The 13,302-nt window shown below is 34.5% G+C and overlaps 1 protein-coding gene across 4 annotated transcripts in view; it reads right to left on the bottom strand.

The window, feature by feature from the left end:
- LOC149065606 (twitchin-like) overlaps positions 1 to 13,302 on the bottom strand; it is an 834,903-nt gene that overhangs the window by 425,785 nt on the left and 395,816 nt on the right. For all 4 annotated transcript variants that reach the window (XM_089253452.1, XM_089253454.1, XM_089253453.1 and 1 more), the window contains one exon: positions 4,590 to 4,892. In XM_089253452.1, coding sequence (XP_089109578.1) covers positions 4,590 to 4,892 — 303 coding nt within the window. The remainder of the gene's footprint in view (positions 1 to 4,589; positions 4,893 to 13,302) is intronic.

Raw genomic sequence — 13,302 nt, 5'->3', positions numbered from 1 at the left:
TCCCAAAAATTTCTCTGTGACTGGGAAAGTTTGAAAACAACTGATATATATGATGTTCGCTGTCAAGGAAATATTTGTAACTGGTCCCAGAAATATCTATGCTCCATAACTGAACACCCCCCCCCTTCCTTTTCGCAGGCGTGGATCCAGGGAAATGTGTTGAGAGGGACGATTTATTGTGTAGGTTCATTGGATTGTTTGTAACATGTTTTATGGGAGCAGACAAATTCTTATATCTTCCCCATGTTATTCAGCTCTTTGAAGGAATTCTTCCCCATATTATTCAGCTCTTTGAAGGAATTCTTCCCCATATTATTCAGCTCTTTGAAGGAATTCTTCCCCATATTATTCAGCTCTTTGAAGAAATTCTTCCCCATATTATTCAGCTCTTTGAAGGAAGAATCTTTCAATCATTCTTCACTGAATCTGCAGTCACCATTTAAAAATAATAATGGATGACTTGAATACTGGAATTAAAGAAAGGAGATATGATAAGAGTTCAGTAGATAGGCATGGATTATGATGTCATTGAAGCAGGACGAAAAGTCATCCCAACTATGGGATAAATTTGGTGATGGCATTGCTCTGTAGTTTGTGCCTGTATAATATGAATGACACAGGAAACAGACACATCAAATTTGCAAAATGCAAACAGCATTACATCATGACGTATTTTTTCAAGATATACTCAAAGAAAACAGACTTGGAAAACTCCAATCAGCATAATAGACAAGATTGACTACATTATATCTAACAAATATCATAACAATTTATGACTGCAGTGTTCTCACCAAATCAGTGTTCTCACCAGGAGTAACCACCCAATATTAAAATGGAGTCTTGGAAAATAAATGCAGTTTGCACTAAATATGTAAGACAGCCAGGGCTTGATTTCCACATGGGAGAGTGAGGCATTTGCCCAGGGCCCCTCATATAAGTCGGCTCATATCAAAGACTACTGATGAATTGGAAAAGTGTCATTGTAGAAAATTCTGACATTTGCCAATTCTATTTCTCTTTGAAAACAAGGTGTCTGCTAAGTGAAAAAAATTTGCCTTTTGCAGAAAAAAATCTCTTAGTTACAGATTTTGAAAAATCGAATTTGTCCACAGCAAAATAAAAAAGAAAAGAATGTGGCATACCAAAAACATCTTTAAACAATATTTTAGCAGGATGATTGATGATAGAACTTTTAACAAAAACAGAAAACCCCAGAAAATTTTGCATTTGAAAAAGTGTTTTTAATACAGCAAAAATTTACTCAAGCTCAAAATTACCCATATCAAAAACTGAAATAATTACACTGAAAGAAAAATTTATCAAAATCACAGAAAATTTGGAAATAGCTCATTTTGCGTAAAGTAACAAATGAATGTTGTTGTTCAAACCAAGGCATGACCTAAGATTCAAAGGAAGTTTCTAAACATGCAGGTAATGTAGAGAAAAGCATTCGAAAATGATGGAAAATTATTGATCTTAGTGATATTACGCTTACATTAGTAAATTAAAAATATAACCTATATATGGAATGATTAATCTTAGATGTACATTCCCAATGAACAAGTATACACACACACTCCTGAAACTGAACCTACCATATTTTACTTTGCATAATTTGTGGATGCTTATGATCTGCAGATGTGGATTTTGCTACTTTGAGAAAAAATATCATTGTTGTATACTCTGCAGTGGCATATAATCTGCATGTGAAAATTTCATACACCAATAATAAAATATTAAGAAATGAATGAAAGAGGTTATTCGTTCTTTTTTTTTGCAGAAAAAATTTTGACATCTATATGCATCTATGATATATACCATGTACCTGTGGTATATAATCCACAATAAGAAATTTTAATGTTTTTTTAGCATATAAATCCAACCCAGCTTATGAAGTCTATTTTATTCCTTCCACAGAGGTGAAGTTTCAGCAAGGTTTGGCCGTACAACTACCCACCCCTCCAAAAATGATTCTCACATTCCCTGAAAAAAAAGAGAAGTATATATGGGATTGTGTGGATTAGAACACTAGTGCAGAATTGGTCAGAAAATTTTTGATTCCTATCACATTTGGTTATTCAGAATCTTTAAAATTTTTTATCTTTCTTGAACATGTTGAATTTGAAAATGTAGGAAAATATCAATTCTTGGCTTAACCCCCTTTATATATAGACTTTTGGTAACAAATTTTGATGACATGCAGTTGAGCTAGCATGGATAAATCTGAAAAACTGGTATTGTTTACACATGGGAAATGGAGGGGAAAAAGATAAGAGAACAGGTTTTCTATTCTTTCTCCCACTCACAGCTACCCTGTCCCTATGTATATTATACTATGTATGTTTTTTAACCATCAAACCATAGCAAGAAAGAAAAGATAAAAAGATAATGCTGAGGTAGAGGGAAAGAAAAAAAAAATTATTGTACAGGGTTACCAATGAAGAGTACTGAAGAAAGGGAGAGAGAACTCGAATATATTTCTTTCATTCACATGATAAATCCCATTCATGATTAAGGGGTTAAAAGAAAATCATCATTTAAACTTACAAAATCTCTGATATCTGCAATGTGCAGTAGGACTAGCAGAGATAAATCTCAAAACGTGGTACTACTGTTGACATACAGGAAATGAAGAGGAAAAGTTGAGAGGAGCAGATTTTTTATTTTTCTCCCTCTTCTAGCCACCCTTTCTCTATGTATGTATAATATTCTATATATTTTTTCTATACTTATCAAACCGTATTGAAGGGGAAATATGCTGAGGTAAAGGAAAAGGAAAAAAAAAAAATTTTTGTTTACAAGATCACCAATGAAAAGCTTCAAAAGAAAGGATATTGATCACAAATGCACTTACAAGATATGTGATATGCCCCTGTACATTAAGCGGATAAAATCAGAATGTCAGGGATTATCAGGGATATGTCAATTTATTAAATAGACAGCACTCTTGTATTAGCCAAAAGAAACAAAAATTAACTTTCAAAACTACATAATTTGCAACTTTATTTTACAGGAAATTTTTCTATATTCTTTTTGAATGAAGTTCAAGTTAGTATGAAGCTGCTTTTAATGAAGTGATAGCTGCAACAATATCTGAGTTTGTGTATGGTCATAGCAATTTTTCATCAGATTTGAGTGATCACTTATCTTAAAAGCATTCTATAATTACACGTATGTGATACATTTGTTAATCTATGAATACTCCAGGGGCAGCTCCTGGAGTGTGCACCTTCCTAGGAAGTTTTAAGTGATTAATCTAATTCTTCAAATGGATTCATACCAACTTGATAACATTAAAAAAATTTTCAGATAAATTTGATAAACCTAAAAAAAAAGAAATATTTTCAAAAGTGCTAATTTTAAAAAAAAAAGTGCTCAGCAAAATATGGGTCATACACATATTGTCACTCCAATATTCAGATATAGCACTCATATGTGATTGAAATTTATTTCTTGCAACATTTTTTAATTTCAAATCAATTTTCTTAAACTTCAGAAAAAAAATTGCAAACCTGACTTTCTATATCAAACCAGCAGTAATACCAGGTAGTTTTTTTCATATACTGGGAACATTAAAGAAGTGACACCATTGTTCAGGAACCAAGATATCCAAAGTAGACATTCAAAAAGTCATCATTGCTGGACAGATTTTTGACCCTATTGAGCTTTTGCCCAACTCTGAGGAACTTTTAAGTTACCCTATCATTTAAGTTGGGACCTGTTTCATACACATACAAAATTTGACAAAGATTGGTATAAAATTGTAGATTTGTATAGAGCACATAAACACAGATATATACTATATGAAATATATATATATATAGATGTTGAGTTTTTCATTTTACAGCATCATCTGTGAGAGAAATTTGAACTTTCTTTTATTTATCAAAAAGAACTTTAGGCCATGATAATTTATCTTAGTGTAAACTACGCCTTTTTATGTCAGGTGATTGATTTGTTATTAATTTGATATTTATTCTCGGCTTGATATTTTTTTTTTGTAAATACAGTCTTAACGTGACATCATCTTGGACTCTATACGATACAATAATGGAATTTAAAGAAATCCTTGAACAAAAGAAGATTCTTAAAAACCAGACTTCCACAGTTTTTCATGATTCACCATAGTTCCATATTTTACGGTAGAAATCCAGAGAAAATCCTAGCTTTTGCGTTTATAGAGATGGCTGATAACAAGTGCACAATTTGTGACCACCAAGCCATTTATTACCTTTTCATTTTCAAGGTATATTTTTCTTTTTTAGTATACACAAAATAACAGAAAGATATTTAAAAATAATAATACAGAAAAGAAAACGAAAGAAAACCAATTTCCAACACATATTTGTGGAAGCAAGATTTCTAATTTATGATGTTAAATTGAGGAAATTAATATGAATCTATCATTAAATCAGGGAACAATCATCATCAATTTCAGTGGTGTTCTATCTGCACCATATAACTTTAGCATTGGATCGAGAGGAAACCATTAATTATTAAATTAAGGTTTGACTGCATGCATAACTTGTGTGATAAATGAGGAATATAGCACTGCATTTTTGATTATTGAAAAAGTTTAAAATTCTTACACTTTCTAGGCTTAATTAGAACAGGCTTGGTAGCTTCACTTGCTTCTCCTGGCCCTGCCATATTGACAGCACGAATCCGGAACTGGAGAGTTTGTCCAGTCTCCAAATTTAGAACTTTTCCTGAACATTTATTTCCATCAATTTCAGCTGCCTTCAGCCACAGAGAAGAATTTTTCTCTTTCTTTTCAATGATGTAACCTGTTATCGGAGAACCCCCATCTTTTAAAGGTTCAGTCCACGTAAGTTCAACACGATCTTTGTCCCAATCTTTTACTACTGGAGTACCTGGCTGTCCAGGAGGATCTAGAACATAAAATTAATTCATAATATTGAAAAAAATATAATAGAATTTTTTTTAAATTTGTAAAGTGATATATACCAGGACATTAGAATCTATATCCTGATGTTACTCAAGCAATTCATATCATTCACTTCCCTGTTATCATCCTACAATTCGCAATGTTTGTACTGTAGCCAAATACAGGCATCCCTTGCTTTATTAATTGGTTCCACAAAATAATCACGTAAGACAAAATTGTGTAACACAAGTTAAATTTAACATGCATAAAATAAGGATAGAGTTTTCTTCAGAAGGGTAAGAAGAAAATAAACCCAACTTCCAGCAGCAAAATAATTTTTTTTGAATGAATTAATAATACAAACTTAAAAATAAATATCTTCAATTTAGGACATATGAATAAATTTAATTCATGCTTTTTACTTGTCTTCACTACTTCATATCGATTCTAGTGAGCATGAATATTTTCTCTCCTGAAGAGCCTGATATGATAGGCTGATAACTTTCAAATGAAAGCAATTAATATTCAGCTGACAAGCAGCATTCTTCATTGCTTTATGAAAACTTTAGAAGCAAAGTTAGAGAATTCTGAATATCTCCTGCAAATATACCAATTCTAGATTAATTAGGATCTTTTCCTTCAATTAAAATTCTGATGGCATTGTCGCTGTGTAACCAAAAACAACTCATTAGTGAGATCTGGTTAGATGAATTTGAGCGTTGTCTTCATATTTGTCTCATCTACATCAACAAATCCAATGGATTTTGGTATATCTCTAATTTTCAAGCTCATTTTTGGGATTAAATCAAAGCACAGACCAAATTTTGTGCATTGCAATTTTTGAATACACTTTTCAAAATCACGCTAGCAAAATTGCATAAAGCAAGGGACACCTGTAGCACACTATCTACAATATGAAAATTGGGTTTCCAACTCAGTAGAGCTGCATGATTCTGCTTTGTCTTAGTGCTACCAATCCCTTCCTCCCACTAGTTTTTACATGCTTGGCTGAATCCACCCTGTATATAGTTCCTATAGATAACATACTTAACATTATAGCATTTATAAGCCTAGTGTCCTGCTTTGCATTGTTATAAAATGGAAATCTGTTGAAAACGAAGCATTATTTTAGTCTTTTGAAGTTCCTTTTCATACAGATTCCACTGTATAATGCACATTTATATTTGGATGCTACGTATACAAGTGCAAATATTGTATAACAGCACCCTCTATATATTATGTAACCAAGAAAAACTTTTTCTTTGTTTCTTGGTAGAAGTTGATATTTTTATATTTGCTTAGCCTGAATTATAATAAAAATGATGATTATTCATAAAATAAAATTATTCATGAAATAAAATTAGAGTTAAAATTCTAAAAAAAAATTATGGGACTTTTCCATCTTTATTGTCATACACACTTTATTTTCACATTTTAGCCCCCAATAGTAATCTTAATTATATTTTTGATATAGATGCTCTAAATTAAGGATTTTCTTGATGGTGGTGCTCTTCTGAGTAAACATCCATGCTTTCTTTGAATACGTCAAGATGAGCGGAGGATGAGACATGGAGGTGAGACGACATTCGGTATTCTAGTTTTGTATCGATTTTTGTTTTTCTACAATCTCAAGATGATTTTTGGTCTTGTGATTACCTAGGAAGCCATTAAGCAATGAATGCAAACGAAAATCCCAAACTTCTTTTCTTTTCTTTGAGTTTTTAGAGAAGTTCCTCTATTCCACACTCTTTAATGTAATCTGATAAAACCAATCTTTCAATCTTTGCTCCAGAAAACATAGGGAACGAGAAAACATAGGGTAGGTGTTTTAATGCTGTAGATTTCTCATCTAGGAATGGGATGAATTATTTAAAGTGACAAAATTTTTATGTATAATGGTGGGATTCATACTTTTTGGAGATCAATCATGTGAAATAAGCAAAATGCTAGCAGTTTTGAAAAAGTTTAACATCACACAATGCAATGCTGAATAAGGAGAGGCTATGAATGTGATTACACCCTTGGAAATATCTATGTATATGAGCAGTCTTTTGTAACAAATCAGATACCTTTTTGTTAGGTATAAGTTTGATTTCAGTTGTGGCAATGGGAGGCAATTTGAATTTTTAATGAACACTGATTAGCAATAATTGACTCTATGTCCTGCTTTAGTTTCAATAAAATATGATCAATCTTGAATAGCCATAATTTGTCAGATTAATACAAGCTAGTGAAAAACTTACATTTATCCCATTTCACTTTTGTAATATTTCTTAACAACTCATTTGATTCCACTTTTCTGGTATTAGACACCCCCCCCCCCTCCTACATCTAGCACTTCATTTTGTGGGGTCTTTTTTGCAAATAAATTGATAGAGAGCCTATAGGAGCCAATAAAGGGTATTTCTGGAGAGTATGTCCCCCTCTTCCCCCCCTCACTTATGTTTAGGCTTTCCTGCTTTGCCTCGGGGATGAAGTGTGCCACAACGAATAAAAGTCCACATCAATAGTGATCCAGACACATTCACATTTGTTTACAAAATTAGAACAGCCTGAAACCTGTTAATAACAATTAGAATATCCAAATGAAAGCAGATTATCACATGAATATTTTCATGAAAATGGTCATCAGCTTCTACAAATAAGTGTTTAGGCCTTCTGTGGTTATGTATATATGTATGTAAACTTAGAATATTTAAATCTTGACATTACAGTCACAAAAAGAGTATATTTATACACAAAAGTATGTGTGTATTTGCTTAGAAAATATGAGAAAACATGGGTTGATATCATAATAAAAACTGTACTGTCACCATCTTTGGCTTTGATCAAGGATATTATGCATCAAGCCATTGACTCTATAAGTCTCTGGGAAGTATCTGGATTAGACCTCAAACATCGCTCCAGTTGTTATTGTTGTGAAGTGATGGTGTCTAATTGCACTGCTGATATTTTGAATGAATTCTTGTATTGAATAACCTTTTTGATATAAAGCATCAAGAATACTAAAAGTAACATATACAGTTGAAAATAAATGAACAGGGTGTCTACCAAATACCAAAAGCAAAATTTGGTGACTTTTTGGTGACTTCTGTGACCTTTTCTCATTCGCAGGGCTCCCATTCTAAAAATTATAAAAAGTAGGAGGGAGGGGGTACCCCCCTTAGACAACATAATTATGATATAATAAAAAAATCCCTATAATTATTTTTTTTTTGAAAAATTTTAAATTCTTTTTTTTTTCATAGCACACTATCAGTAGCCTGTAAGATTGACTCAAACTGAAGCAAAATGACAGAATTGTCTTGGTGACAAAAAAAATTTTTGGCCAAAATAGGCTCTTAGCAACCACAGATAATTTTTTTCTGCTCTCCTCACAATATATATATTACATTCTTTTTTTTTTTTGGGAGTCTTCCACAGTCCAGTCTGTCGACTCTCTTTGACAATACACATGGCAAATTATGAGAAGATATGTAAGTTTTTAAAGAATGATGCTCTTTCGATACCATTTCCAAAAGCAAAATGCTTTTTGGAAAGCAAATTACAAGGTACAATATAAATAATTCAAGGTGGACCAAATGGTTTTACTGCATTGTCCATCCCTTTTTAAAAAGAATTTGTTTCAATTTTAGTGACCAATGCCAGTGTAATCGTTTTTGACAAATGAAGCACTTTCATTTCTAGCTCTTTACTTGAGCATTGTAAATATTGTTTGTGCCTCTGAATGCCCTAAAAATACAGAAGAAAATTGAATGCTATTAGGTATCATCAAAGTCACAAAACCTAGAATAGGTCTATGTACCCAACTGCTTTGTAATGCAAACTGTTGTTTCAGCTATACACAAAATGTGCACCATAATTTTAAACAATGACAGAAGTTTTATTGACTACTCTATTTATAGAACCCTCAAACTAATCAAATGAAAAATTACCAAACCACCAAATGGTCCACATACATCCTACCCCCCAAATAACCTTAAAAACAATAGAATTTCTGCTTTGGCAAAATCATTAATTGCAATCTACTGCATTAATATTATTTGGCATTATGTTCATGATTCCCTTCTCAATTAAAATCAATTATACAAATTTCGTTGATAGGATTTTGTTAAAAAAGTAGGAAAAGTAAGACGAGTGGGAGCCCTGCATTCGGCAAAATAAGCCATGCTGGACAGTTTTCTTACATCAATTGTTCCCAAATTGTGAGTAGCGACCACCAAGGGGGGTTTGGGTTAATAAAATAAAGGGTCTTAATAAGAGAAGGAACACAAGTAAATTAACAAAAAAACACCTGAATTTTGTTTAAAATTTTTCAAAACTTTTATAAATTTAAAGTTGATTTAAATACAATGCCCCACAGAAACTGGACCTTAAGGCAGGGTCGTCTTAAGAGCATCATGGGCCCCCGGGCCAAATGATCTTTCTGAGGCCCTACGTGGTGAATTCTCGGAAATTCCAACCACATTTCCTTTTTGTGAGGCCCCTTTTCTCTGGAAGCCCCCGGGCCATGCCCGGTGCGTTAAGACGGCACTGTCCTAAGGGCTCACGCCACATAAGCCTTCCCCCTCGCCCGCAAAAGCATAAGTGTATACAGGTTGTTTCTCTAACAAGGTGGGGGATAGGGCTAATGCCCACCTTTTGCACTTCTGTCGACGCCAATATTTTTTTAAATCAGGGGGTGATCATCTTCATTGCTCCCCGTATCCCCACCCATGGCTTGAATGAACTTTGCGAAATCACCTAAGCACTCAGGTTATCATGAATATTCAATGCAATCCATTCCTGCATACACCCTTGTGAGTCGTGTATATATATGGACGCCTGGCAACCCTAGACCTCCACCCCTCACCAATGTTTTTGTCGTATCTGAGTTTCTTCGCCACCTGCGACAAAACTTTCCAAAGCAACCTCCGTGGGCGCACCCGCACTCGTTGAAAACGCATCCTGCGCATGAAAACTACTGAACTTATTGCTCTGTGATGAATAGCAATAGTGGGCTCAAAACAGAGCATAAGAGCCGAACAACGTTTAATGGATCAAGGTGCAATACATTGAGCAGTTTGGTCAGTCGGTTTAAAAATCGGCAGTTTGCCGTCGAAATCAACACACATCGCCAGACAGGGATGTGCATCAGAAGAAAACGCTGTCTTAATAGAATGTGCACTGATGAGCCCATTTCTTTACTGATTGCATTAACTCGCGCAGGCAAAACGTATTGGTGCAGGTAAAATAAAAAATTAGATGAAACGTTTCTTGTATACGAGAGCTGAAACCATCGTTTAAGAGGTACAAACATAGTCCAGCCAATTTTCCAATTCAGAGGGAAGCACAGTAGAGGGCTGATCCCCAGCCCGGGGACTCTAAATGAGAGGATTCTCATTTTTGTTATTTCACACTATAAATTCACTACATGGGGCCGGTTAAAAATTTGGCCTGAGCCCGCCAAAGTTCTCAGCGTGGGGGCCCTACTGCAAGATGTGGGGCCACTAAACCAGTGTTTCTCAACCTTTGGAATCCTGCAGCATGGTTGATTTCTTTTTCTTGATTGGAAGGCCGGGGCATACAAAAGATTAATGGGAAATAAATCAGTAAAATTGTAGCAATAAACCACTCATTCGCAGTTTGGCGGATGCCAGGGGCCGGCGGTTGAGGAACACTGCAATAGACCAACTAAGAGCCCTTTTGAAGGACAGATTTCACATATTCCTTTTCCTATTTACATTTTTCGAAGTCCAATATTAGACGCTCGTTATTTGCTCTATCGTCATGCTTAGGTGTCCGTCTAGATCAAGCATCTTCAATCCGTTGCTCCCCAAAGCACCCAGAGCGCTCAATGCTTGTGTCCGATTTGGTGCTCGCGAACACTTGATCAGAGTTTCATTTAAACACCTTGTGCAAAATGAATTCAATTACTAAAATCATCCGGATTTCATGCATTTGTACATCAAACATGACATAAGAGTGCTCTTCTTTTGATGATGGGTACAGGCAGTGCTTGCGACTGGAAAAAAAGGTTAAAGACCTCTGGTCTGGATCGCAAGCTTGTTACCATATTCCAATGGTTCTCTTTCGTCAGCTGCCTCTCTTGCATAATTCATGGTTCATCGGTGGCTTCCTAAGAAGTTTGGCAGTTTTTTCACCATATAAAAGAACCACTTAAAACGGTAAAATAATTTTTTTTCACCATATAAAAGAACCACTTAAAGTGGTAAAATAAGTATAGGTTTTGTGCCCACTAATCCATATTTTAATGCTCCTAGTAGCCCCGACGCACACTTTTGGAAGCACTGTGGTACTCCTTTAAATTCGGCCTGAAAGTTATGTCGCAACACAATTAATGGCAAACGAGACTGATGTCGGTCTTCTCTTGAACTCTCTCGTTCTGTAGTACGCGTATACTGTATGATTTGGTTTTAGACCAGAGTTGGTCGTTCGCTATAGTTAGTTGGTAAAGATCGACGCGATCAAAATAAAAAATGGATGATAATTTTAAAAAAAATTCTTTCGCAGGGGGGGGGGGAATTGGTACCCTTTCACAAAGATGGGGCTGACAGGGCTGCAGTCTAAGGCCAGGGACAATCACCATCACTGTTTTTTCCTGCTATAAATTTACTACAGAGGTACCCCCCCCCCCCCCAGTGAAAACTCTGGCTTGCAAACCAGCCAAAGTTCTAATAGCCATGCTCCACGATGTGGGGGAAGATCATGTCCTTTCTACGGAAAACCAATATTGTTGGTTCCTACTGCCATGGTCTATTATCCCCTCTCCTCCTCTATGAATGATCGTGTGACCCTGAGAACACTGCTTTAGGGGGAATATTACAGATGTTGAAAGGTCCAGACAAGCAAAGAAAGAAAAGTTCTTTTTTGTTCATCCAGTCTAAATAGCTTTTTTGCCCCACCCATATAATGTCCGCCCCCAATGTAGGGTGACTACATATTGGCATCGTTCATTTCTTTTGCTACTTACCCATCCATCCCTCCGGGGCAAAAAAATAATGAATAGAACATGAGAGAGAAGAAAGAAATATTGAATGCCACAGTTTCTCGAAACCCTAGATTTTAGGGAAAAAAATCAAAAAAAAAAAATCTCTGGAGAATCAAAAAAATCTGTCACCTCACTCAAATTTTGTGACTTTCCTGTGTTGGTAGACACCCTGATGAATGTATTCCAAACAGATGTTATTTTTTAATTAAGTAGTTTTTTTAATTAAAGTATTATTGTACAGCTAGATGAGCTAATGTATGGCTAATTTTAAAGGGAAATATTCTTCTTTGTCTCTGAGAGAGATAATTTAGCATAAAAAATGAAATATATACAGTCAAACCTTGTTAGTGCGTCATCCGGGTAATGCGTCACTCCACTTACCAGGCCATTTTTTAGATATCCCAATTATCCTTTACGGGGGGGGGGGGGGGTTCTAGTGTTAGTAAACTCCTGATAAATGCATCCCATCCCACTCTGCTTAATAAGTCACTTTATGTGAAAGCACTTTTTGGAAAATTACCATTCAAATCAAAAACTCTTTGTACAGTATACACGATGAGTCCAACATTCACTCTTATCACATCAAAGATCTACCTAGCAATTCAAGGAGAAGTCACTGACGCCTCCAAACCTTCTTCTCCCCCCCCCCCCATCCATCTGTCACTGCAGGCTTGTTGACAGATTCTTCCAACATTGGGCTATTTCTTATTTGGGAATGGTTCAGCTGGCACTTTTTTTTCTTGGCAAGTTGCATTTAGCTAAGAAATGTCCATGGCAGAAATTTACCATTTTTTTTTAGAGAAAAAAAAATTTTAGTTTAAGAAGCTCAATATTTCTATCAGCATTTTGATGTTTTAACCTTTTACCGGCCGAATTAAGATTTGAATTTATTTTATTTTTTTTTCTATTATTTTCCCTTTTGATCCTTTAATTTAGAGATATCAACTATAAAATTCCATAAAAAAAAAAAATATCCCTGGATGTTTTATTCACTTGATTTTTTTTTTACTCTATGTCTGTAGAAATAACATTAAAATAAAAAAAACAAAAAAAATAAAATTCATTATTCCAGAAAAACAAATCAAGTGCTTTCACACAAGAAAAATATTTTTTCAATTAATAAAACTGATGTTCCCAATTGGGAACAGTGGCCGTTAAAAGATTAAACAAATCTTAGCTGAATGATTGTAATGAAGCTGGACAATTCTTTGGTTTCCCTAAACATACAGAAAAATTTGTGAATTTTTAAAAATCGAAAAAGTAATATTTTGTATTATTTAAATGTGTAAATAATGTAGCAAATAAATATCAATTGATTAAGAAAAACTCAAGTAATTATTTTTCACGACCAAACTTGTTTGAATAACTAAAATTTGTTTTTTTCTGTGTGAATGCATCAATAGGGAGACAGGAATCAGTGCAG

Source organism: Pholcus phalangioides, unplaced genomic scaffold (genome assembly GCF_987345545.1).
Source record: "Pholcus phalangioides strain wild (caught in Gottingen) unplaced genomic scaffold, Ppha-v1.0 ptg000039l_1, whole genome shotgun sequence".
Taxonomy (NCBI): Eukaryota; Metazoa; Arthropoda; class Arachnida; order Araneae; family Pholcidae; genus Pholcus; species Pholcus phalangioides.
This window is presented reverse-complemented; position numbering and strand designations above follow the sequence as displayed.